A 27,133-nucleotide genomic window follows, 5' to 3' on the forward strand; every position below is an offset into this window, starting at 1 on the left:
ATTCTTCTCCTAAAGGTCTCTGTTACGTAGTCTGGAGTGTGCCTTGTTTAGATTTTTAATCCAGAAAGTATTTTACTTTTTACTGTGCAGTTTAAATGAATGGAAAGTAGAGAATTAGCCTGCCAAAACGGATGCTTAAACATAGCTTCAGACCATGACTTAAAAATACTTTTATATTTAATTTGTGTGCATGCCTGGCTTAATCTTGAAATGCATTCTTTTGTAGCTAACTGGTCTATGTCTGCCTTTCATCGTACTCCAGTGTGAACATTTACATGATGACAGAACCTCTTCACATGAAGAACAAACAACATCAGGTTGTAGGTGGAAGGTAAAGCGGCAGAATCACAGGTGCCAACTTCCTGTTGAAAAGCTCTCAAGTTCAAGGCTGAGTTTCTGAAATACCTAACAAAAATCAGTATTCTGTAAACAAAAATATAGGGTGTATTTTTTTGCCAAGTGTAGAAACAGTACCGAAAGTTTTAACTGCAGCACAAGTGCAGTAAAAGAGGGACTTTGTCCAAAGCTTAACAAAGGTATCTTGACTTTGTTCTTCTCTAATTGTATATATGCTTGGTTATTGATAAAGATGATCAGTATGGCTTATAAATAGAGTTAACTTCTACTTATCTAAACCTATGTGGGCTGCAATGTCTTAGACAATTGAAAAAACTGGGCAATTGGAGTACTAGGGAATTTGGCATGGATATCCATAGTGGGAGTTGGGAGTTCATTCAGCAGTGTTTCTTGCATTCATGAGTGCTTCAGTACTGTTTGATCCATGTTCTCTTTTACCCCAAATGGGGGGAAGGTGAATTGGTTCTGAGAGGTCTGAGACAGCTTGATTTACAGCCCTCTTGCATCTGGGGAGTTCATGGAAATTTGACTGCATGTTAGGCAAGAGTTTTAGTTTAGGTGAAGTTTACAATGTTAACTTTTTTCCACGTGGAGGGAAAAAAGGTCATGTAAGCTTTATGTTGTCTCAGTGGAGGATTTGGGTTAATAACCCTGCCAGACTGGAGCAAACTCCAAATAGCATGTGTAGTCTACAACTGAAACAAATACTTTGTAGGTAAATGAGTTGGTCTCTTCTAAAAACATAGTTCTCAGTATATTGGTATGCAGACTTAGCTGAATACTTGACTTCTAAGAGCTGCTAGATAGAGAACAAACTCGCTTGGAAAGACCACAAGGCTTATAAGGCACTAACTGGAAAGTCAGAATCTCTTGGTTTGGAGTATTTTTTTTCTGGATACTTGCTGATGTGATCAACTATATGTGTAAGTATAAGCTTAACATGAGCCATGTATTCAACAGTATTGGAAGAGACTTGTGTTGTTTCAGCTACTGTAAAGTTGCCTAGTCTAAATTTTTGCTCTATGTTGGAAATTACATGTTGGTTTTGGGTTTTTTTTGTTCCTGCTGAATGACTTTAATTGAAAACAAATTTATGAATGGAGGACATTAGGACTTAGGTTGAGTGATAAGCACAGAGCAGTGAAACTGGTAGGTTTGGCTAAACATCGTGTCAGAGTGATAACAAGAAGTGACTTCCAGAGTGTGCTATGGTCATAGCATCACCGTTTACTCAAACAGAACAGTAGGAGTAGATAAGAGCTTTGTGTCTTCCTGCAAATACTCCATAACACAGGCATTCATTAATGTTATTAATCAGATCCCTCTGCAAATAATTCTGCTTCTAGGAAGATCCATGGAAGGCACAACTGGAGGAGGGGACTTGCTGTTGACGGCTGCAGCTGATAATGTGAGTTACTGCGCTTCATCATTGCCCCAAATATTCTGAGTGTTTCTAGATAGCAGAAATTATCAACATATACTGCTCTTTCTAGAACTTTAAATTTTCACTGTCACGTTTTGTTGTCACATTTTGGTATATTAGAATTTTTCTACCCTAATGGGCAGCTTTTTTTCTAGTAAGAATCACTTAAGATGTTTTTCTTCCACAGATATCATATTCTGATTCGATTGATGAGAAGCCAAATAAATCGCAATACTCCTTTGAGAATGCTTTCTCTATTAGCTATGATGAGAGTCTCTTCAGCTCGTTAGTATCACCCCGTCAAACAAAGACTTGTCATCAGTGTGGTCTCTTTGGTAAGTGCCTTTTGTCCTGTAGTCTGGTGTTTTTCAGTGAAACCACATCAGAAGGTTTGCTCAGAAATGTGTTAAAATGGAGAGATATTTTTATATCTCAGATGCAAGCATAGAGACTGTTCAGAACATGTTTTGAGTTACAGAACTGATGAACAGAAGTGAGCACCTCATCAAGAAAGTTTTGGTTTTCTTCTGGGGTCTTTTTTGTTGTTAGGTTTTTCTTTTCCTTCTTAATTATAGGAGGAGTTTGGGACATCTTGGGCAGTAACCTTAGATAGCTGTATGTGAATACGAATACCTATTTGTATTTTAGAACTGTTGTGGAACTGCCTTGTAAAGCAGTTATTAAATAATACATTGAGTCTGTATCTTAGCAGCTCTTGTCTCTTCTGATACAGCTGTTTCTCTTGTACTCTTTTCTTTTTAAGGATCCCTTAGATGTTCACAATGCAAGCAAATATACTATTGCTCTCTAGATTGTCAGAAAGAAGACTGGCCAATACATCGTGTTGTATGTGAGCCAGTTAAACCAAAGTAAGTTTGTTGAAAAGTTCTGCCAAATGATCTTTACAGAAAGATAATATCCCTCCCATTACAACCTAAATGACCACTTAAAGGCACTATTACAGTGAAATATGTTGCTAGTGCTGTGTTATCTCATGCTTGTCAGAAAACTTTGTTGCTTTAGAAGGGTGATTTGAAAGATGTTGGAGTTCTTAAGGTGTTCTGTAGTGTTACTTGAAGCAAAAGCATTCTTTTTACTTGCTTGTCATGTCTTTGGTGTTGATGGTGCAGGGAAGGGAGGAGAAATGAGACTGTGCTTTTCAGCAGTGGCATAGTTAATGGATTGCATTTAACAGACTCCAAAAAGGCACACTTTGAATCTGTTACCTCAGTGAATTTCATGGATATTTTATCTTTGAGCATAGCTGCAATTAGAACTTGTCCCAACCAGGCCATTCTCTAGCTGCTCATTATTGCTTTCTGACATGCCAGTTTAGATGCTCAAGAGATCACTTCCTAATCTGATTCAGTTAAAATAAGCATCATTAGGTTATGACAAGTACAAATTGACTGGGTGGCTCTAGAACAGTTCAAGGGTGTGATCTTGCCATTCAAGCTGACAGTCTCTAGCAGGGAGTGGTGGTTGCACTTCAATAGGTCTGCACCCAGGAGTCTGTAATCAAAGTTTACAAGAGCTTTATTTCCCCCATGCACAAGTTTTTCTACAGTGACTGAATGGGGAGAAATGGGGACAATCTGGCCTGTGTGGACAATCTGGCCTGCGTGTTACCTGGATATTACTTATGTATTCAGCTGAAATAGCAACTTTTTATTTCAATTTTGCAGTTCTTAAGGTTGGTTTGGGATCACAGTGTAGCAGAACTCCACAATAGTGTAAAATTTCTTTTCCATTTTAATCAGAAGTACTTTATTTTGTTGTTGTTGATGGCATCAGGAAAAACACAACAGATGTTGGATAGCAGGGAACTGACAAATTTGCCATTCTACATTTCCTTGGAGGAGGAATAAGGGTTGATAAAACCCACATACTATAAACACAGCTTTTTGTATATGCAAGTAGGTGTTATGAATGCTACTTGGCTGTTTTTGGTTCTTTAAAGTTAACATCTTTTTTTCGTTGGTTACAGTGTAAGTACTAAAAATGGAGGCAAGTCACCTGGTAAAACCAAGAAGGGAGCTCATCCTAAGGTACAGAACGTGCTTTTTACTATGTCTTGAATGGACCTGCTGCAAGCTAGCTGCAATATGCTTAGTTTAACCTGCGCAGCAAAAAAAACAAGTTCCAAAGAGTATAATCTACTCCTTTTGGAAAGATCAGTGCTTCCAATCAAAAGTTATTGGGAGAAGCATTCAAAACCATGTTAACCATGTTTTGAAGCCTCTCTCAGTTTCAGCCAAACATTAACTGTAGTCTTCCTATGAACTCTTCTGCAGGAATCATTTTATTGTCTTCCTGGTTTCTTGGGCTGGTATTTGTGAAAGCCAGTAAATGTGCATATCTGCAACAAGCCTTACGTTTACACTGTATGAGAAAACTCTGTCATGCGCTGCTTTGAAGTAGCTCATTCATCTGGTTTAACTTTATGGAAGGAATTTAGAAAGGAGGCTTCATTTTGGATCATGAGACTTCTGTTAGTTCATCCTGATAAATTTCTGGGGTGTGTGTGTATTTGTGACTGTCTTATAATAAAATTGTTCAACTGATAGTGAGGGACCTTTATATCAGGAGGGTGTACCACATGCATAAATAACAGAAGGTTTTATTTATCCCTTCTGAAACTCAAGGAAGTTATGTGGAAGCAAGAGACTTTCTATTGCATATTGAACAATATTTAATGTAGTTTTGGTGTTGTGTGGTGAGATGTATTTTTTAATGGAAAGTCTATAAGGATCTTTGTTGCAAGTAAACAATCAATTTGGCAGTTGCAACAGTGATCTTGGTCATCGTCCATTGTCTGCAGTATGTTGGTCCAAATATAAAAGAGGTTTTGCCTAGGGATGTGTATGAGGTTATTTTAGTGATGTTTTTAGGATGTCACAGACAGAGATTGTATGCATTAGGCAGGTGTCTTAGGTTTCCATGACAAGATTTTGGTAGCAGGCGGTTGCAGGGGTGGCTTCTGTGAGAAGGTGCTGGAAGCTTCCCACATGTCCAATGAAGCCAATGCCAGTGAGTTCCAAGATGGACCTTAGTTGGTTCATGGTGCGCCCTGCCACTGGCCAAGGCTGAGCCCATCAGTGATGGTGGCAGCACCTCTGGGATGACATGTTTGAGAAAGGGAAAGTTTACTGTACAGGAGCAATTGCAGCCAGAGAGAGGAGTGAGAATGTGTGAGAGGAACAGCCCTGCAGACCCCAAGGTCAGTGCAGGAGGGGAGGAGGTGATCCAGGCACTGGAGCAGAGGTTCCCCTGCAGCCTGTGTTGCTGCCCAGGGTGAGGCAGGTTGTGCCTCTGCAGCCCAGGGAGGTCCACGGTGGAGCAGATACCCACTTGCAGCCTGTGGAGGACCCCACAGGGGAGCAGGGGGATGCCTGAAGGAGGCTGTGACCCCATGAGAAGCCTGCACTGGAGCAGGCTCTGGCAGGACCTGTGGCCCCATGTAGAGAGGAATCCACACTGGAGGCTTGCTGCAGGACTTGTGATCCTGCAGGGTTCCACACTGGAGAAGCCTGTTCCTGAAGGATGCACCCCATGGAAGGGACCCATGCTGGAGCAGTTCATGAAGAACTGCAGCATGTGGGAATCATGTTAGGGAGCTTTGTGGAGGTCTGTCTCCTATGGGAGAGCTAGGGAAGAGTGCGAGGAGTCCTCCGCTGAGGAGGAAGGAGCAGCAGAGACAATGCGTGATGAACCCACCACAGGAGGTTGTTTAGACATTTTTTTGTTGTTTCTTTTAACATGGGTGCCAGCAATTAAAGCAGTATCTATAATCTGCTGTGTGGTGTTAAGGCTACAAGGAAGCAGGTGGAATTCAATTCCTCTTATTTGTGAGAGCATCATAAGCAGGAGATGTGGCTGAGCTGTCCTGTAAAATGTGTGTTAGAGGAAGAGGTGAATGTGTGAGACTTCAACACTTGTTTTTCATTGTCTCTTCAGTATATCTCCATGATAGTGTTTTAAGTTATTTTGAAGAGTAATACCAAGTCTGTAAGATTGCTTATTGAAAGTCAACAGAAGCACTTTTTTATGTTTCCTGAAATGATCAAAAGTTCTTTTTTGTTACTACAAGGTGCTACAGGTGAACAACTCCAGTTTAAGCATAACTTGTAGCTGTTTTAAATAGGGTGGCTCAGCTTCTGTGAGTTCTCTCAAGAGAGAAGAGTGCTTCAAGAAAATAACACTTTCAGATCTCCAGGCTCTAGGGATCAAAAAAGCTATGGAAGTACAGGTACTTTTACTTTTGAAGAATCCTACAGTGCTTTATTAGGTTGCATTGAAAGCTTTGTTAAGCATATACAGCTGCATGTCATCTCAGCAATCTTGTATCATTTTGCTCACATGTAAAATTCCTTCATTTGTATACAGATGAGTAAATGCAAGCAGGGCTTGGAGGGGTTGTAAGTGAGAAAGACTGTTTCTATGAAGGTGAACATCACTGGGTTTGTTCCCTGCAGTTAATTACTGCTGGATTCAAAACAAAAGAATAAAGGCAGGTATAGGGTGAAATGCATTGATTGAAATGAGCACTGGTCCTGAATTATATACCTAATGTTGTTTTGGCATGATTATAATCTATTATGGCTTTTCTCTTTAGGGTATAGTAACAGAGTTCAAGAGCCCAAGTGAATTTTATATACAGTTGAGTTCTCCAGACATTTTAGACCAGATCACTAAACTTTCTCTGAAACTGCATGACTGTTATGCTAGCACAGTTATTGAAGAGCAATATATTCCCTCCAAAGGGGAAGTCTGCGTTGCAAAGTGTTCTTTGGATCAGGTAACATCTGATTGTCCATGAAATAACCATTCCTGCATAAGCTTGTCATGTTTTGCATGTTTGGCTTTTATATCTCTACCGGTGAAGGCTGCTAATTGGAGATTAGTTTATCGTGGTTGGATTGTGGTAGTAACTAGATTCCTATCATCTGGAACTCACATTTAGGGTATTGATTTTCCCCCAAAAAAGTTTACTTCTGTGCGTTTATGTACTTGAGCCCTGTAGGTGCTGTTTATCCTACTGTTGCTTGAAGGATGTGTGTGTTCTTAGCAAATTTAGTTTACTGTAGTTGCAGCAGTTTGGAGTATGACTCTGCTTAATTAAGGAAGTTATTCTTCATTTCTCACCTAGCTTTTCTGGTTGCATTTCTATAGCCACATGTAGTTCCTGTTTCCCTTCCCACCCTTTATTTTTGCCCCTTTTTCTCCATTGTTAGCAGATTCTTGACTTACTGTCCAGTAGCCAGTGTCTGTAGGAGCTGAATTTTATCTTCACTGCAGTAAACACTACAGTGAGTTGTGTTCATTTAAGTCACTTCAGAATTTGTCAGTGCCTTTGCTGATAAACAAACCTGATGAAGTAAAGCAAACTATGTGATGTTCTTACTAAGATTATGGTTTATTCCTACACAGACCTGGAACAGAGCACTGGTAAAGGATGTGGATATATTGCAAAAGAAATCACAAGTATTCTATATAGATTATGGAAATGAAGAAGACATTCCACTTGCCTGGATTAAAGCTTTGCAGAAAGACACTGAACTGTTGGTTCCTCCATGTGTAAGTTCTCTTTTCCTAACACTAGCTCAGGTATTTTAAATGAATAGCTCTAATGTGAGTGTAACTCATGTCTCAGTGTGTCACTGTAATATTTTGTGTTCAGTGAAAGTGATACATGAAAACTGCTATGCTACATGAAGTTCACCTTCTGAAATGTTTCCTCCTATTCCACAGGAGTGAGGAAGGCTGTTTAGCTTTTTTTTTTTTTCTTCCTAGTCCCACAATTCAAGGGGTCATGGGTTCAAACTTAAACAGGGGAAGTTTAGGTTAGATGTAAGGAAGAATTTCTTTACTGTGAGGGTGGTGAGGCACTGGAATGGGAATGGGTTGTCCAAGGAAGTTGTGAATGCTCCATCCCTGGCAGTGTTCAAGGTCAGGTAGGATAGAGTCCTGGGTGACATGGTTTAGTGTGAGGTGACCCTGCCCATGGCAGGGAGTTGGAACTAGATGATCTGAAGGTCCTTTCCAACCCAAACCATTCTATGATTCTTGGGTTTTGAGCTGGTAAAAAAATCTTCCAGGGCACTTAGGTCCACATATCCCTTGTATGCTAGAGGACAGCAGAGGAAACATTCTGAGACCTCACTTGGAGTATTGTGTACAGTTCTGGTGTCCTCAACGTAAAAAGGACATGAATCTGCTGGAGCAAGTCCAGAGGAGGGCCACAAGGATGATAAGGGGGCTGGAGCACATCCCTTATGAAGACAGGCTGAGAAAGTTGGGGCTGTTCAGCCTGGAGAAGACAAGACTGTGTGGAGACCTCAGAGCAGCCTTCCAGTATCTGAAGGCGGCCTACAAGGATGCTCTGGAGGGACTATTCATCAGGGACTGTAGTGGTAGGACATGGGATAATGGGTTCAAACTTAAACAGGGGAAGTTCAGGTTAGATATAAGGAAGAAGTTCTTTACAGTGAGGGTGGTGAGGCACTGGAACAGGTTGCCCAAAGAAGTGGTAAGTGCTCCATCCCTGGCAGTGTTCAAGGCCAGGTTGGACAAAAACTTGGGTGACATGGTCTAGTGTGAGGTGTCCCTGCCCATGGCAGGGGGTTGGAACTTGATGATCTTAAGGTCCTTCCCAACCAAACCATTCTATGATTCTATGCCTGCATGTTCTAATCTGGGCTTGTGCAGTAGGGAAAAATGTTTTCTAGCTTGGGCAGACTTAGTTTGGAGTAAGGACAGCTGTTGGTCTGAGTTCATTGCCATACTACGTGAATGTTCTCCATTACGAAATAGATTTAATCTGCAAATTAAATGGGTGTGTTTAGCTGTGCATGAAGAAGGATAGAGAGGCATTCTTTCAAGCAGTGACAACTGTGACTACCTGCTGTTGAAGTAGTCGTTAATAACTTGTTCACATGACTTTCTGCTGGGTCCATAATAAATTTTGAGAGCTGTTTGAATCTTTGCTTAAAGCCCTCAGTGTCTGCTGAGGGCAAATTAGGACATGCACCTGTGGTCATATGTGATACAACCATGCCTTACATAAGACAGCATAAATAGTGGGAGAATGTAGCTTTCAGTTTGAGCTTACCTTTGCCATTACTCTGCTGTAAAGAACTTAGTTGAATTGATAATGCTTCAAATTCTAACAGCAGCTTTAACTTTTATGTGCAACGTGGTATTTCTAAGAGCCCTAATTATTTAGTTGCTTTTCCTACAGAGCAAACAATCCCCATCCCCTCTTGTTCTAATTGCAATTCTTTCCAGGCCATTAGGTGTTCCTTTGCTAAATATGATCCAAAAGAAAAAGGATGGAATGAAGATGCTGCCAGATTTTCTTCTCAGCTCATAGGAAAACACTGTTCAGTAACTGTTGTTGACATATTACAGGAGGAAATGATGTTGAGTTTTGCTGTAGAAGTTGTTATTCCAGGTTCTGGTAAGTACTTGGTAGTATAGTGGTGGGGGGAGGTGGTAGGGGAAGAGCCCCAAACAAATGACAAGTCTTCTGTGTTCACTTTCCCTCCCCCTGCCCAGTACCTTTTAAAAGAGGAGTTTTTTCTTCTGCTTTGTTCCTTTATTCTTTTGGTTTAATAGATGCAGAATTGGGATCATGTTGTTCCTTTTATCCCATGCATTTTTAACTCTTTAAAAAGTTGTAGAATCAGTTTCTAGTTCCACTGAGGATTTCACCAGCTTTTGTTCTGTTTTGTACATGCTCACTAATGGCAAAGCAGTATAACTTGCCAACCTCTTGGAGAGAAGATCACAAAAATACCTCTGCATTTATGAATGTGGTTTTTCATGGAATGTTTCACATGACTATTCCATGACTTTACAAGCAACTTAAACACCTGTATTCAGGCTTTCAGTTGGAAATGATTGTACAGAAGGCTTGGAATATTGTTTCATGCATCAGAAACGGAATATGGAATAGCTAAGAAACTCAACATTTCTTTGTAAACCTCAGTAACTCATTGCATGCTGAGTGTTGTAAATACGGAGGTAAGTTATGAATCCTTGTGTCTGAAAAGCTTTCAGCTAAGTCTGCCATGACTGTGAGTACATACTGTTTGTTAATGTCTACCTCATTTCATGTAGTCAGTCTTGGAGCTGTGAATGTCTTCAGAAAACTCAAGTAGTTGGCTTACTCTGAAATTACTTTCATTTTGCATTCTAAGCATATTAAGTGCTCAACAAATACGTAGAGCATACTCACTTTGTGATAGGGATATAGGTCAGGCTCAGAAGACGATTCTGAAATTAAACTACATTATGACTGCCTTGCATGGTAAATAACTTGTTTCTTACATCTGTATTTTGCGAGACTACCTAGGTAAAGTACCTTTAGAAATGAGGTCTGATAAAACTCCAGGAACTGATGCCAAAGGAGGAGACTCCCCAGGAGGTAAGCAAGCAAATCAAACTTCTTAGTAAGAGATGGAACAAAGAACTTGGGGAATTTTAGGTCCTTCTGTGTAGCATAATACTCTGAGTGTAGTGAATATTCTACCTGTTCACCAATGTTGCCTCCTACTTAAAAGCACTGGCTAGTGGAGCTTCCTTCAGTTCACTAGTGACAGTAGCAGATATGCTATTTAATAGTATAAAACACTTGTTTAGTGATGATCATAGAATCATAGAATAGTTTGGGTTGGAAAAGACCCATTAGGTTCCAACCCCCTTGCCATGGGCAGGGACACCTCGCACTAGACCATGTCACCCAAGTCTTTGTCCAGCCTGGCCTTGAACACTGCCAGGGATGGAGCATTCACAACTTCCTTGGGCAACCTGTTCCAGTGCGTCACCACCCTCACTGTAAAGAACTTCTTCCTTATATCTAACCTGAACTTCCCCTGTTTAAGTTTGAACCCATTACCCCTTGTCCTACCACTACAGTCCCTGATGAATAGTCCCTCCAGAGCATCCTTGTAGGCTGCCTTCAGATACTGGAAGGCTGCTCTGAGGTCTCCACGCAGCTTCTCTACTCCAAGCTGAACATGTGAGCATTATTAGCTCATACTTCAATAGCTAATTCAATTTCATGGCTAATATGACAAGAGCCTTCAAAGTCCAAAGAGTCAGGAAGAATAACCTGCTTGAGCATGTTTAAATTCTCAGTCATCCAGCTTTTGATCACCAACTTCTTTTTTTCACCCTTTGGGTTTTTCTGTACAGTGTCAGAAAACAATTCCAAGAGAAGTAAAGCAAAAATACCTCAAGATGAAGACTATCTTCACTGTGCTCATTCAGCTGTAGAGGATGTGTCTGTGTGTATTGGAGATGTGTTTTCTGCTATGGTTTCTGGCATGCAAAGTCCAGAAGACTTTTTCTGTCAGCCAGTACGCAACTGCCGTAAGTGCCAGTGGGATGCAAGATACCTACTGTGCTATTTTGGTTTTTCCAGAGTGGCTGGAGGGAGGTGTTGCTGTTCTTGTGGTTTGCCCTGAAATGGTGATTCCCTGTAGCTTTAGGCCATGCCTCAGTCAGTTAAGAGCCGCGGTGTTGTGTAGGATAGTCTCGGGCAGCATTAGCCTGTGAGGTGTTAGTATGTGGGCAGTGAGTAGTGCAAAATAAAGAGATGGTGTGGTGTGGATTTCAGTAATCCAAAGTCAATTTGTATCACAAATATTTAATGTTGAATATATTGTCTCACATGTCTCAGAAATGTGTGTTTCTAATTACTTTGTTTATTCCCATAATACCTTGTTGCTTTATCACTGGAGGGAAGTGTTTCCTTATAGGCTGGCTGCATGGCCTGAACTTTGTTATGTAGCACTGGGAGAGTATCCAAGTATGAGAAGGCCAGATTAGAATGCCCAAACCCACTTTGGTGCCCTCTGATACAGTAAGATATAAGACTGAGTAACACAATAGTGGGCCAGAGTGCTAGGCTACAGGGACTGCTGGTGCATCTCCCACAGTGCCCATAACCAGATGTCGGGGGGAGAACAAGAACAGAGTAAGTTTGAGGGATGTGACCTGCTAGTGCTGTCCAAGTCAGTGTTTGTGTGTTTTCAGCTAAAAGGGCTTTTGCAGCTGGATGTGATCTGGTGCCTACATTGGATTTCTCTTCTGTGTACTTGGGCAGCCTTTGAATTTTGGGTAGACTCAATGCATATCATGTCCTTTGGCAAGAAATGACCTCATCATCTGCCTGTTGTCTGAAGAGCCATCTCTTTGGTTTCTTTCTAGCACACCTCCAGTTTCCACTTTCGATTCCTACTGTCTTCTGTCTTGTTCCTGTATTGGAAAAGTCTGTGACTGGTTTCCCCTGTCCATTTATTCAGCACTGTGATTCCTCAGGCTCACATGAAAAAATCTCCATTATGTTACAAGATGTTCTTCCAGGCTTTGATCTTAAGATTTGTGTACTTCTGTAGTAGGTACAACACGTGTATGTTCCAAACCCCTCTATATTTTAACATTAGGTCAACTTGCTGAGCTTCAAGTGTCTCTTAATGAACATTGTGACAAACTTCCCAGTAGTCCAGCTTTCCGTCCTGCTGTTGGGAATGTGTGCTGCGCCCAGTTCACAGGTAAAAATGAAGTGAAAACGTGGCTCTTATGACACCTTATTAAAAAAGAAAATGATTATAATTATGTTTAGAAATCTTTCATATAGAGAGTTTATTTTACTGTCTGGTTTTACCTGTGGATGGCATTTGGTAGTAATGTAAAGAAATTATTAATAGCAAATGATGACATTTAGAAAATGCTAGTCTAAAATATTTTAGACCATAAATTGGTCCCTTCATTGTGCAAACTCTTTACACCAGATTAATTTTTGTATATAGGAGCCTTCTAGGAGACCATGAAAGAAATTTGGGGGTTTTGTGTTGGTGAGTGCTATTTCCTGTGGCTGGAAATAAATATAGGCCCCCAAAGAGGGACAGAAGAAGTGGGATCATTATATCTAATGATGGTGCTCTGATAAATGACTTCTCAAAATGTTATTTAGCCAAGACCTGATAATCCTGAGTTGTATGTTTATAAATTAGGTTCCATCTGACAGTAATCACTGATGTCAGGTTTCTACAAGTCTCATGATAAAACTGAGCCTTGCCTAAACATAGGCAAATCCTCTGCATAAAGCAGTGTTTTGTGCTAGGAACTGGTAAGTCTATATGAAAGACATACCTTTTATTGATTGGAATCTGAAGTCCTGTTTGCCTCAGGGCAGTAAAATGAAGATGAATCTCTCTTCCTCATAGATCATTGTCCTGCTCATCAGCTTTTAACAAGAAGAAAACCCGCTCTTACACCTTTTTTTCTGCTCAGAAATATTGCTGCTGTTACTTTGTGATTGATAAATGTTCCTGGTCATTTATTTCTTTCAATTTCCTGTAGCTTTGCTGCTTTGAACAAATCAGCTGTGGAACTGAACAGATAAACTGAAATAAATGCTTTTTCTATATGTTCTGAGAAACGATAAGCTGTCTTGGCATTTGAACGGGCACTGGTTTCAGGTGCCTAGCTAGGGAAAGCTGTGAGCTCAGTACCTCAGATATCATGATAAACATCACTAAGCTTCTACTTCTATTTCTCAAATATTTCAGTTGAATTCAAATACTGAAATTATTAGATCTGTGGTTTTGCTTTTGAATTGCATGTCATTGTGGTAAGACACTGTTTGTGTAAATGCATTAACTTGAGCTACATACACATAATGTAGCCAGTTCTTTGTTGCAATATGTATTTGCAAAGGGGAGGATGTCTTTATGGAAGGATGAGTTTGCCACACAAGTTGTGCAAGGGGTGATGGATGTTGCATCATCCATTCACCTTTTGTGAAGGTCTGTATGAACTGTAATGCTGCTGTTTTATGTAGAGATTGATGGTGTATTTTTTATATTGGTCTACCCAAAGAATCATTCTGTTCTCAGAAGTTAAACTACAATAAACATTTACATCTTCCTTTCCAGAAGACAACCACTGGTATCGTGCTGCTGTTGTAGCATATGTCTCTGAAGAGGCTGTTATGGCAGAGTACATAGATTATGGTAATTCTGAAGTTCTTCCACTGACTAGGCTTCGTCCTGTGATTCCAAGATTAATGGACCTGCCAGCTCAAGCCATAAGGTGTACCTTGGCAGGTATGAAATAAATTAGCTGTTTCAAACAGGGTAAAGGCAAAATAAGTGGGGTTTCATAATGATCACATCTGTAGTATCTTCTGTTGAAATATCGGAAAGGATGGAGATAACAGAAGGTGTTACTTCCTGAATTCTTAATTGTGGCACATTCATAAAATGGGATAAATTGTTCCTAATGTACCTGATGATCTGTAGTTGTATGATTGGAAAACTGTGTTACATTAACCTACCTGTTAGGTTTTGCATCTGCCTTTATTCCAAGCAAAATTCAGTCACCTACTGGATTGTGGAATTCTTTAATCTGTGTGCTTCTAACACTGCAGGGGAAGTTACAATTCCATTTTATATCTTGCAGTTCAGAACTATCTTTGTTGTGTGTTGTCTGTCCTGTCCCTCCTGGCTCTAGGGCAAATCTAGTGAAACTACCAGTAGAATCCTCTCTTTATGCTTGTGAAATCTGTCAAGGTATAGAAGGGATGTTGACACTTTCTAGTTCATCCTTCTGTCTCAAGCCAGGATCATAATCTGGTTTTTGACATACTTGTTTAACCTGCTGTTGGAAATTGTTTGTTTTCTGTTTGTTCCCATCACTCTGCAAGATAATCTACCCCTTTACTTTAGTGCCCTTCCTTTAGAATACTCAATGTCTATCCTTCTTTTACAATACATGATACTTAATCTGCTTTTCATTTGTTTTGTAAAGTCAAGAAGCTAGAATATGCTGCTCAGACTTCAGAAGGTAAACATGAAACAATGGTTCTCTTGTATGTAGAGATATAACCAATGCATATAGAATGTGACCTAAAGAAATCTCTTTTCTGGGGCAAACCATGATGCCTATAGATAATAGGTGTTCTAAGATGAAGAAAGGTCCTAAATACAACATGGACACAAAAAACTGATCAGACAAGATACTGTCTGATTAGACTCAAGGTTTACTGCTGCATAAAATATCTTTCTGGAAGGCAACTTCTGCCCATCTATTACTATAAAGTTCTGGTTATAACTTGCATCTTAGCAGTAAATTTAGTAGCACAAAAAGTAAATGTTTAAAGAGGAAGTAGCTTAGAGGAACAGATACATTGGCTGAGAGATGGGTAATGTTCTTCAAAACTATACGTTGCAAGTCTTTGGGTCTCATGACTACACTTTTTAGATGTTCATACTAAGGAAGTATTAAACCTGAATTTATCCTTTTCTTTGTGTAATAGACTAGTTGTGCATGGTCTTTGTCTTATTAAACCCAAGTGCCCTAAAGTTCAGAATCTAAATAACTGGGTTTGGAATCTTGTTACAAGCATGAGGAGCGAGGGTAGGTCACTTCGTACATCAGCTGGTTAGTCTTTTGTTTTAAACTGGTTTTATATGTTCTTTATTTTTAAATCAAGTAGACTACATTAGAAAGAGAGTAATTCTGTAGAATATGCTCTTGACCTGTTGAGACTTGGACTGTCCTCAGAACCTTTCCATACTATGTCACCTTTTAGGTGTAAAGCGACCATTAGGAGAGTGGACCTCAGAAGATATTTGTTTTATGAAACAACTGGTGGAAGACAAAGTGTTCACAGTAAAAGTAGTGGGTAAACACAGTTGCAGATCTGTGGTGGAGCTTGTAGATGCATCAGTTACTCCAGCAATAAATGTATCAAGCCATCTTATAGAGAGAGGCTGTAGAGCTGAGGAACCAAGGATGGCCTTGCCAGCAATTGGAATGAATGATGTTAAGCAAGCAAATGGTGAGTATGAGCATGTACTGCTGAATTGGTGTTACTTAACGTCCTTGCTAGAGTGGGTACAAAATGCAAGTTCTTAACTGGTAAGAACTTTTCCAGCCTGGCTCATGAAGTCTTCTGCCACAGCTCTGAAGATAAGCTGTGGCAACTTTGCCATGAAGTGTGTGTTTGTGTGTCTGTAATGATGTTAAGCAAGCAAATGGTGAGTATGAGCATGTACTTCTGAATTGGTGTTACTTAACATCCTTGCTAGAGTGGGTACAAAGAATGCAAGTTCTTAACTGGTAAGAACTTTTCCAGCCTGGCTCATGAAGTCTTCTGCCACAGCTCTGAAGATAGGCTGTAGCAACTTTGCCATGAAGTGTGTGTTTGTGTGTCTGTATGAGTACATTTATATGCGTGCAGAACATAACAAAGGTGCAGTTGCTTTTGGAAAACCATACTAGTATTTCGCTTTGATTAGAAGTCTTACAATTTCCAGTTGAAGAAGGATATGACTAGTTAGTCATGTTCTTATGCCTTTGTCCTTTAGCTCAAATAGTATTTCATCTTCATTGTCCTTTATTTTATATATAAACCCATATATTTAGTCCTTCAAAATTTGTTTGACTGCAGTAGCCTATACAGTTTCAATTTGAGAGACTTACAAATTTTAGGTCATATTTCTTTGCATCATGGGAACATTCCTAGGTTCTCTCATATGAAGCATGTTAAGCTCCTCTTTTCCATCCTGTGTCTGGTAAAACTAGCTCTGTATTTTCTCCTGATCCTTCTATACTAAAACCTGGGGGAAGTCTTTTTGTTAAGCCTAATCTTGTTAATTTTCATTTTTCATGTCAATCTGTCTTCTTTCTGGAGTGGAAAATTCAACCAGCTTTTCCTTTGAGCATATTTCTCCAACTGTGCTGACTGTGCTTTGTCCTTTCTGATAGAGATCTGGCAGTTGCTTACAATTTGAAGGAAAGTCTTGCATTCCACTGAAAATACAGAAGATTTGAGAGCCTGTTTGGGGCTCTGTGTGTACTTTTTTTGTAGCATGGTTTTCTTGCTTTGGGTTTGTTTCTCTTTTTATCTTTACCTGTTGGCAGTATGACTTTCTTAAGTAATCTACAGTCAGACCCAATACTGGGCAGGTGGAGCAGCATCTCAGCATGTCCGTCCTTGAAGCTCAACTTTCTTAAGCTTCATTATAGGAATAAAAAACCCTAAACACTTAAAACTGGAAATGTTACCAAAGCTGGATGCCAGCCACTTGGACTCAAGTCTTAAAAAGCCTGTCAGTTATTTCTGCATGCTGCTGCTTACCACAAACTGTAACAAACTTGACAGTTATGGAACATACAAGAGGATTTAATAATATGCTTAATGAAAGAAATTATGGCTTCTCCAATGTACCATCAATTAGTTTTCATGTGATCTTTTCTACAACTTGTGTTAAATAATCTTTTTTCAGATACTTAAGTATCATACGCGGTGTAAGTTTCTGCAACCGGTCTTTAATCATTTTGTTGTTGTTCTTTTCCTTAGACTATTTCCATACACTGTGACAGCTCTTTCCCAGTTACCCAGGAACCAAGGATCCCTGGAGTCCCTCTTGCTCTCAGGGTACTGCCACGTAGCTTGTACCTCTGTGATTACTCTTCCCTGTTCATCTATGGCTTGCCCTTCTCAGTAGTGATTGAGTACATTAAGAACCAGCACATTTCTCTTAATTGACTTTATGCTGCAAAGAGGCTCTCCCTGGTAATGAATCTCTTGGTTTATTTATAACAAGAAATTGAAGGTATGAATGAGCATTCAGGATGTATTATTTTTTTCCTGTAAAAATTATTTTCTCTTCCTTCCTTTTCATCTCTGTCCCCTCTAGAGGACACAACAAACAAAAGCATTTGCAAGTGGAATAAATTAACTCTGGAACAAACAGTAGACGTTATAGTGTGCACGCTGTACAGTCCTGGAGAATTCTACTGTCATATTTCAAATAACAGTGGTAAGTTTATTCAGCTCTTTTCTTTCTCCTAGTTTCTTTGCTTCCTCATTGTCATTTATTGCAGTTCTAATGCATTACTGTTTCAAGTGAGCTTATAGCACCAAAACGTACCTCTGAGGTTTTTACCTAAGAATACAAGTGGAATATTGAAGAAGTTGGATCATGGTATGCAGTGATTGAGACTGAAATCTGAAAATATTGAAGGAAAGCAGTTGAATGAAACTTAATCAAATAATGTAGAGAAAAGTGAAAAGAGCTACTATATGATTCTGTGATTCTGTAACCAAGGCAAAGGAGAGATAAAACAGAAGAGAGCAAATAAGAGACGTATTTCCTGTGTCCATACAATATTTATTAGCACTCTCATTTAGTACTGTGTCCTATTCTAATTTATTAAAACTTAAAGATTCAAAAGAAATAACATGAAAATAAGAAAATGCAGCTTTTGAGGCTTGACTTACCCTTGGGTAAGCTAAAAACACCACCTCAAATAATCTTGTTCCGCTATCCTGTATGAAGACTTCTGGTAGCCAGTGGTGTTTTAAGCTACTAAAAGACCTGCATGATGAATTCGGTGGCTGAAAGTGGAAGATAAATGCCTTCAAACCAAAAATAAGGCAGATCTTAAAGTGGGGAAAGTTTGTTCTGTCTAGGGATAGTATAGATTCATGGCTTCTTGCCTTTAAAACACGACTGAATTTCTCTCCAGAAGTGATGTTATAGAGCAGGCTAAAAGACTTGTTATAAAAAATACAGAAGCAAGTAGGATGAGATCCCATAATCTGTCATATGCATTGGCTGAACTAGATAATTCCAGTGGTTGTAAGATATAATTTAGATATTGGAGGGAAGGGTGCTTGCTGGATTAGCAGGGAGAATTACTGATAATTTAGTTATTATACTGAAGTAATTTGTCACAGAGAAATCAGCTATCTCTCCTGTTCCTGCTACTAAGTCTATCTGGTAAGTGAAATGTCTCAGTGTCAACAGTTCTTTCTTCATGAAGTTCTAAACTTCACAGAAATCTCCCATCAGACCTTTAAGAAAGCTGCACAACAAACACCATTGATCAAGTTCAGATCAGGTTATTTTGCTGATCTCATCTTTGGTTTTCTTACTTTCAGAATTACATGCTCTCAACTTACTTAACAAATCATTGTCTGAATACTGCCAGAAAACTCCACCAAATGTTTTTAAGCCTGAGAATGGAGAACCTTGCTGTGCCTTCTTCTCTGGTATGTTATAGACTAGGACATCTTTGTTTTTATAGGATGGACATAAAGCAAAAAAAAAGTAGTTTTAATATCTTGCAAGGATGTTGGAGAGATACTCTTCGTTACTGCAGTAATAGGACAAGGGATAATGGGTTTAAATTGAAACAGGGGAAGTTCAGGTTAGATATAAGGAAAAAGTTCTTCGCTGTGAGGGTGGCGAAGCACTGGAACAGGTTGCCTAAAGAAGTGGTAAATGCTCCATCCCTGGCAGTGTTCAAGGCCAGCTTGGACAGAGCCTTGGGCAACATGGTCTAGTGTGAGGTGTCCCTGCCCATGGCAGGGGGTTGGAACTAGATGATCTTAAGGTCCTTTCCAACCCAAACCATTCTATGGTTCTGTGAATTGGCAGAGTATAGCAAAGAATTGGATTTACTGATTAAAAGCTAGATGCTGGTAAACCTACTAAATGTATGAAGTAACTTTTTCTTTTAATTAGGTGATGGTTACTGGTACCGTGCCTTGGTGCAAAACGTTAGTTCAAGTGGGACTGTTAAAGTGTGCTTCGTGGACTATGGTAATGTGGAGGAAGTACCACTGGATAAAATACGTCAGATCTCATCCTCGTTCCTAAAACTGCCATTTCAAGGAATTAAATGCTGGCTGTCAGGTGGATTTTCATATGGATTCGTTATCTTCTAAGAGCTATTGCAATTAGAGACTTGCTGCTCTGTGGGGAGGAGGTGGTGACAGGGTCTTTACTTCACAGAACTCTTTGTTTTTTGGGGAGTGTGGGTTTTGTTCGTTTTGGTTTTATAATAGCTGTCTCTGTTGCTTCCAGTCTCTGGAAATTGTGGGAACTGTTGTTTTAGCCTTACTGCACAGCAGACTGGCATTTAATAGAAAGATGGTGGCTCTTCCCTGAGCTCCTAACAGTGCTGTAGAACGATCTGCATGGAGGTTACTTACAGTGAAAGGGAATTTGTCGCTTAGTTCTGTTTCATTTGTAGTGCTTACTAACTTTTTGGTTGCTCCCTTGCTAGGAGTAAACGTGCTTTTGTGCACAGAACTTAATTATTTCTCACTTTTTGCAGGCAAGGGAGCTCATCTGTTTTTATGAAGCAAGTTGGCTTTTCAGTTCTCTGCAGAGATGTTTCATTTGATTCCTGCAGAGTTTGGCACCATACTGCTGTTTCTTAGTCTTCTACTGATTCTCTGGCTCTTCCTTTTCTGCCCCAAATCACTCAAAATTCTACAGAAATGTTCTTTTTTTCTGAATGTAGTCTACTCGATTTAAAACTAAAAATAATGCAGAAACAGGAAAAAGCTTAAAACCACATTTTGTCAAAGCGTTTTTTGCTGGTTTGGAGTTTTTGTCTCTTAAAGCACTTGTTTTTTCTGCTGTTTTGAGAAAAAGCCTATATTAAAGTGGTTATAAAGGCTATATAAGCAGGCTTAACAGTACTGTTTGTGCTAAGGCACAAGGATTTACTTGGTAAAATACCATAAAATGTAGAAAACTAAACTTGAGAGGTAATGTGTCCTTCTAGTAGGAAGGAGGGAGACCAGTTAACAGGGTGAAGTACAATGTGTGTTTCTGATGTAGTAAAAGTAGCCTTGGAATCTTGGAATTTCTAATTATGTTTTAAAAAAGGGAGGGGAGAGGCAGGAAATGGAAAATAAAATATTGAAGAAATCACTTAATGGAGGTACTTTGAACAGTTTTTCTATTTCCTAGGTATAAAGCCTGGTAGCAGCAAATGGATTCCAGAAGCTACAGCAAGATTTCATACGTATGCTGTAGGGATAAAGCTTCAAGCCAGAGTAACTTCCCTTTCCAGAGATGGAGCAGGTGTAGAGCTTATTGACAATTCCACAGGTCATCCTAAAGTGATCAATGAGTTACTAACTTCTGAAAAACTGGCTGTAAAGGAGGTTCTACGAGAGAAAAATAAGCTTCCAAACAAACCTGTTGACAAGAAAGGTAACTAAATGAATGTTAACTTTTAGATTACGCAAGAATTTTCAGCATTCCAGTCTTTAACCATGATCTTGGTATTCAGCTGTAGTCAGTATCAGTAATATACATATGCATAGTTTTGATTATATTGTCAGTTTTTACAGTTGGACACAAGCTGCCCTGCAGGTGGCATTATAGACAAAAAGAGAAAGAGAAAAATGACCGGGTTTGTCCTAAATGAGTACTATTTGAATATTTGATAGTAGAGATGTACAGATCTGCTACAACAAACTTTCCCCATGTTTACTTTCCAATATCATGTTTTTCTGAGGTGTTCTTTACTTTAGCTACTTTTGTATGCTATTAGTTTATGAACAGCAAATGAAGCAAGAGTTATCCTGGTTTAGATTTCTTGAAGACATGCAGATGTCTCTAAAGTTCAAAAAGATACTCTGTAACAGTTACTTATATGCCTGTGCTTGGAGGGAAGTGATACACTGCATTTTCTCACTGTTTCTGTTAGAAACCTCACTTGGGCACTGGAAGGCAATCAGATTGGCTATAGATGAAACCATGTCTGTGTATGTAACAGAAGTTGTAAGCCCAGGCTTGTTCTACGCTGTACCAGTTAAAACTAAAGGTAAGAAAAAGTGATGGCTGTTCCTAATATCAGTAATAAGTCCCTGTTGCAAGTCTGTAGTGAACTGAACCTTGTGGAAGCATAGCATGGGTAGTAGAAACATATAAAGCAAATGCCAAAGGTGGGAGCAGGGGAGCTTAAAAGTAAGTATTCTCTTCATTATACTCATGTGATTACACAACATTATACTATGTGGTTAGTTATTCAATTGTTTGGGGTTTTTTTTCTGTAGATCAACTACATAGGCAGTTGATTGAACTACAAGACTATTGTAAGTCTTGTATTAAGGAGTCCTTCAAACCAAAACCAGGTGAAGCCTGTTGTGCCAGGTTTTCAGGTGAGGCAATCATCTGTTCTTATTTCCTTGGCTAGTGTTAAACACAACTTTCACCTTTGCTTCAGAAAAAGTGCCAACTTGAAAGGGCTTACAGATCTCTTAATTCTGTGCCAAAGGATACCCTGGCTGGACAAAGAGACCATCTGACAGCCTAGGAGAGAAAATAAGGAATAGGTTGTGCCCTCCAAATGCATGGAGCTTTAAGAGGAAAGCAAGCTAGTTACTGTTTAAACTGAGATTTGTGTTTGAGTCTCAGGGCCATGAAATTCATGGCAGAGCAGTAGTGCACTTGCATCTGTACAGACCCACTTCTGGTTTGTGGGTGCCTGGGTGTTTTGTTGATGCTTTCTGCAAGCGTGGGGCAGTGACATTGGCTGTGACAACTGGTCATTCAGCCTTGTTAGTGTAACAGGCTGTCCAGGGTTAGCAAACTGTTAGTTCAAGTCAGAAGTATTCTTAAGTGAGAGAACTTTATTTATTGTCTTAGTCTTTCAGAAGAGGGGATGCTCTGCTGGATTATTAGCTCAATATTCTAAAACAGGAACGTTGGCTTGTAACTATTAAAAGGTGACTACATGTGGGTTGTTACAGGAGATGTGGCTAAGTGCTGAAAATGAGCTTGGGTGTTAGGTCAGCTCCTGGAAAACAGGATAGGTGAATTAAAGAGATACTGGACAGACCACAAGTGCATACCTAAGTGCTTGACAGTTGGGTTTAACTTCCACTGATTTTTTATATTATATTTTGTTTATGATTCTTCAGGACAACTGAGGAAAAAGATTTGGGCTGTTCTTTCTTTTTGGTTATGTTTTGAGAGGGAATATGTGTTGGAAAAGTAAGAAGCTAGTAACACAGTGTGCAGACATCCTTAAAGTATTGCAGTAAAAATCTTGCCTATAATTTGAGCAAAATTCTGAAATTCATCTTTATGAATACAGCAATCAGAAACTTGTTCTGTGGGCTTACTACTTGTCAGTGGCCTTTTGTATGTACCAGAGTATTTAAAAATGCCTGGAAACCTATATAGATTCCTGTTCTCAGGATGAGCTGTGTTTTATAAGGTGGTGCTTCACATGTAGTGGTTTTGTCTTAATCTTCTCAGGTGATGGCCGTTGGTACAGAGCTCTTGTTCTGAAAGCTTTTCAGTCTGTAGTGGAAGTCCTATATGCAGACTATGGGAACAAAGAAACTTTACCACTTTCAGAGGTGCTGCCAATCACTGATTCCTACTTAAAGCTGCCTTTTCAGGCAATTACATGTTCACTTGCAGGTAACAAACAAAAAACACCCCCCAAAAAACTGACTGGTTTCCTTGAATGTTATAAATCTGTACCTATTCTGATGATCAAGTTCATTCCTTAATTCTGATAAGCAATACGGTGATCTGCTGAAATAGGGGTAGTGCTGCAAAAACTGTTTTAGAAAGTATGCTTTTAGTTAATTTCCTGTAGACGTAAGCTACTTATGTTAGGAAAATTTAGTAGCATCATTTTTTCCAAACCAGTGATAGCATTATGTGCAAGATTCAAGTCACATTGTAAAGGAATTCTGTATGGAACAAATTTGATTGTTTTGGGGTTGTTTTTTGCAGGCATAGAGAAAGCTGAATGGTCTCCATTACTACCTGTCCAGTTGAAAGAAATGTTATTGAATAAAGACATCACAATTACAGTGAAAGGGATTAATGGAAATGTTAATTTAGTAACAGTGGAGAAACTTTGGGAACATGGGAGTCTGAATGTAGCTGACAAACTGGTAATGGAAGGTTTGGTCAAATCCAGCAGTGCTGAAAGCTCACGTACTGAACGTCAAGGTGCGCACTTCCACTTAATTACTTCACATTACTTAATTTGAGGACCCGTGGGCACATGGGATGCCTGAGTGACTTTTCCTTCTAAAAACCTTAGAGAATTCCACATGTCGCCCCTTTAAATTAGGGAGGCAATGTCCATGGATGTATTGCTCATTCACTTGCTTTGTGTTTTGTTTTTTCTTTTTGTAGGCAACGGATGTGAGACCAAATGCTGCTGCACGGAATTAAAAATACAAGTAAGATTCAGTCCAAGCAATACTCCTCTACATTTCCAGAATTTAGAAGAAACCCCATGTGGGACACAGATGGGAGTAGGGAGATAATCACTAACATTGATGTGCAAAGTGAACATCCCAACACTTGTTCTCAATTTGTCTTACAAGCGGTAATAATTACAGCACCCTGAAACTGCAGGAGGATAGTGCATAGATCACACTCACTTCATTAGTCTGTTTTGCCACATGCACAGCTCTCTTTTTCTTTTCCTAGAGTATAAAGGCCTCAGGAGTGTTACTTTTGTCTGCTGTGTAAAGGTAGTTGTGGTGTTTATGCAAAACTGTGTCACTTGCACAAAGGGCAGCTGGATTTTTTCCAGTAATATGGTAGTGTTTTGCTGGGGATGCAGCTTGGCAGACAGCTGCACTTGTAAGAAAAGTCTTAAAATGCATATTTCAGGTAGCAGAGATTAATACTAATATGTGCCACAGTTCCACAGCTAGTCATGGAGCTAGGGCTGAGAATCTCAGTTCAGTAGAATACTGGAATTTGTAAGAGTGTTTGCCAGTTGCAAGATTGGTTTTTTTCCTTTAAGAAAAAATGAAATGTCTCTTCACACTTCTGGCATATTCCTGTAATTTTGGAAAGCTTTCTGGTTTTAAGCTTTCTTGTTACTTTAGGCTATTTATGAAAAACTAGAACTTTAGCTTACTAAAAGTAACTTAAAGTATACCTGAAAAAATACATCAGCTTTTCTCAAAGTGAGGATCTTTGTCAGAGGAATGAGCAAAACCTTGAATTTTAAAGACAGAAACCCCTTTCAGGGGTCGTTCAAATTGCCCCCTCTCCCGCCCAGCCAGTGGCAGCAAGGCCAAAAGCAAAAACATGCACTGTGATATTTTGGAGGCAGAAAAAGAGCATTTCTGGTCAAGTCATGTAGACCTTTAGTGCTTCAGAGTAAGCATTGCTACCAGTTTAGTGGCAGAAAGGCAGAACTGTGCTGTTCCCAAATGTAGTTGATGTGTCTGTCCCACTGTAGGCTGTTGAACTTCCTTCTCCCTTCCCCTTCTAGATCTATTTGATCTTCCAGTTAGATCTAGCTAATGTCTTCTGACTTCAAGATGGTCACTTTCGGTTTTCTGTTATCTTACTGTATTCCCATGAGTTTGGCTCAGTGTCATGATAGATGAAGACAGGACAGAAGGTTCCAATTTAACTGAAAATATCAGGAAATAAAACGTGTGAATAACCAAACTTAAGATCCTGATCTCAGTCCTGATTTGAGTATTTCATCAGTTTGGTTCAAGGAAGCTGCTGCTTCAGGGGAAAGAAAGGGGAGAACAGTGACAGGGGGAAGTCAGCTACAATTCTGCTGGCTTTTCCCACCTCCAGAAGATTTTACAGAAAGGTATGGTATATTCATTGAACTAATACAGGATTTAGTGGAGTTGGTAGTTTTAGGATCTACCCTAATCTGAAATCGTCAGTTTAAAAAGCAGGTCTTATGTGTTTCTGTTTATTCCACAGCTTAAAAAGCATGAACAGATCCTGCTCTTCCTTTTAAACAAGTATGGGAATCCAGATGGATTCAACGAAATGAAACAACTGTTGGAGCACTAAGTCTCTGACCTGCCATTCACTTGTACGTGCACCAGGTTGCTGCAGTTCCTATTTTGGAAGAGCCAAGTGTATTCATCAGCTTGAAAATGAGTCGCTTTGTAGGAATTGTGCTGTTTAAGTACTTGTATTTATCTGTATGCTTGGATTGTTGTGAAATATGTAGCTTGAAGGCTTTCAAAGCAGCAAGCTAAAATTTCTGTTCTGTTTTTGTTTTATACCACCACATGCTGCTGGGTTTGCTTTTACTTTGCTGTTGAATGCACTGTGGAATGGCCATTGCATTGGGAGCCTAGTCTGCAAAGTGACATTTGAAATGACTGTACTCATAAAGCTTACTTCAATTTTGATACCATTCATCTCACTTGAAAAAAATGCATCTTGATTTAGTCGTCTTCCAATTTGATTTCCAGTCTGAGGTTAGATTGAAAATTGTTTTACATCAAGTGGGTTTCAGTATCATTAAAGGCTTAATCTTGTCTTGGACTGCCTGCAGGTAGTTCTGTCTGAAATCACTAAACATGTAAATGCACACAGTTCTTTATTTACATTTATGCTATGTAATCTGCATCTGTGAATACTGTTTTGGAGTAAATAGTATTGGAGCTGTTTTGGCTGTAACTACCTTGTCAGCATTTCTACACCATCAAGTTCTTTCATATCATAATGGAAAAATCTCATTCTGGGCTGTGACAAAAATACTGAATCAGATTATCAATGGCATTTCAGTACGTCTTTAAAATGGAGCAGATAAATTGGCATTTCTGGCTAATCCAGGAGCAGGGGTGCCAAGGATGCCAAATTACTGTGCACAGACACGGTAGACGCATGCTTATTGAAACTGCAGAGTCAGCTTTTTTTTGTCCACTTGAAGTACATGTTTTAAGTTGGGGCTCTGTGCAAATTGGAAGTATTTTGAGATTAAACTTGTGAAAGTGAAACGTCTTATGTTTGTCTTAATGTTTTATTACACTAAATTGCCTCAGATTGATTGTTTTCCTGCCTCTTAATTTCTGTTGCATCATGGAATCATAGAATAGTTAGGGTTGGAAAGGACCTAGAATCATATTCTAATGATTATTTTAATGATGATTATTCTAATGAAAAACACTTGGGGCTTGAGCTCTTTGTGCCCCTGGTTCTGAGCCAAGATCGTGGCTGCCTCGAGTATCCTTTTGATGTCCTGGGGTAAGTGTGACTTTCACAAGCATTTGCCCACATGGAAAGCGACTCCCTGATGCTTATGCTTTAGCCTTTCCCATGGCTCCCCTTCACTCTTCCACATGCTCTTCTAGCAAATAGGCACTGCATTTCAGAAGGTGACTTTGACCACAGCAGTCAAAAGCAATCACTTTGTCCACACTTCATAAGCAGGAGAAAGGAAAAGTGAATCTTTGCTGGTTATACTCGGGCAAAAACCCCTGGAAAGCAGTGGTTGGTGTCTCTCACTTGGAGATGTATGTGTGATGCAGCACAAAGGTATCTGGCAGTAATTCTATACAACGAAAGGAAAGGAGAAGTAAGAGTCTCGGTATGGTTCAGAGGCCTAGTTCACTCCTTAATTTCAGAGGAAATATTTGGGAACACTGGTGCAGGGACATGCCAAACAAGAAATGTGGAAACTTCCTGATGTAGCTTTGGCTTCCTCTTGCTTTTCTCTGCTACTTTTAATCTGTAATTGAAATCTGTTTTTGAAGTGATAAATTATCAGCTATAGATT

The 27,133-nt window shown here is 39.5% G+C and overlaps 1 protein-coding gene across 1 annotated transcript; it reads left to right on the forward strand.

Moving 5' to 3' along the window:
- Positions 1–248: 248 nt before the first annotated feature.
- On the forward strand, positions 249–25,416 carry LOC104402415 (tudor domain-containing protein 1-like; the record flags this gene model as incomplete). The annotated part of the gene is given in 22 exon segments (XM_010010287.1): positions 249–331; positions 1,597–1,765; positions 1,968–2,115; positions 2,544–2,653; positions 3,793–3,828; positions 9,191–9,239; positions 10,128–10,208; positions 10,979–11,155; positions 12,232–12,339; positions 13,726–13,896; positions 15,384–15,632; positions 17,497–17,619; positions 18,744–18,854; positions 19,330–19,500; positions 20,569–20,814; positions 21,314–21,449; positions 21,676–21,767; positions 22,870–23,037; positions 23,359–23,580; positions 23,770–23,839; positions 23,841–23,874; positions 25,324–25,416. Coding segments are annotated over 22 exon segments (2,847 nt in total), but the record flags the coding sequence as incomplete, so codon positions are not given.
- Between the last annotated feature and the right edge of the window lie 1,717 nt (positions 25,417–27,133).

The sequence above is a fragment of the Nestor notabilis genome, unplaced genomic scaffold (genome assembly GCF_000696875.1).
Source record: "Nestor notabilis isolate BGI_N333 unplaced genomic scaffold, ASM69687v1 scaffold7132, whole genome shotgun sequence".
NCBI lineage: Eukaryota > Metazoa > Chordata > Aves > Psittaciformes > Psittacidae > Nestor > Nestor notabilis.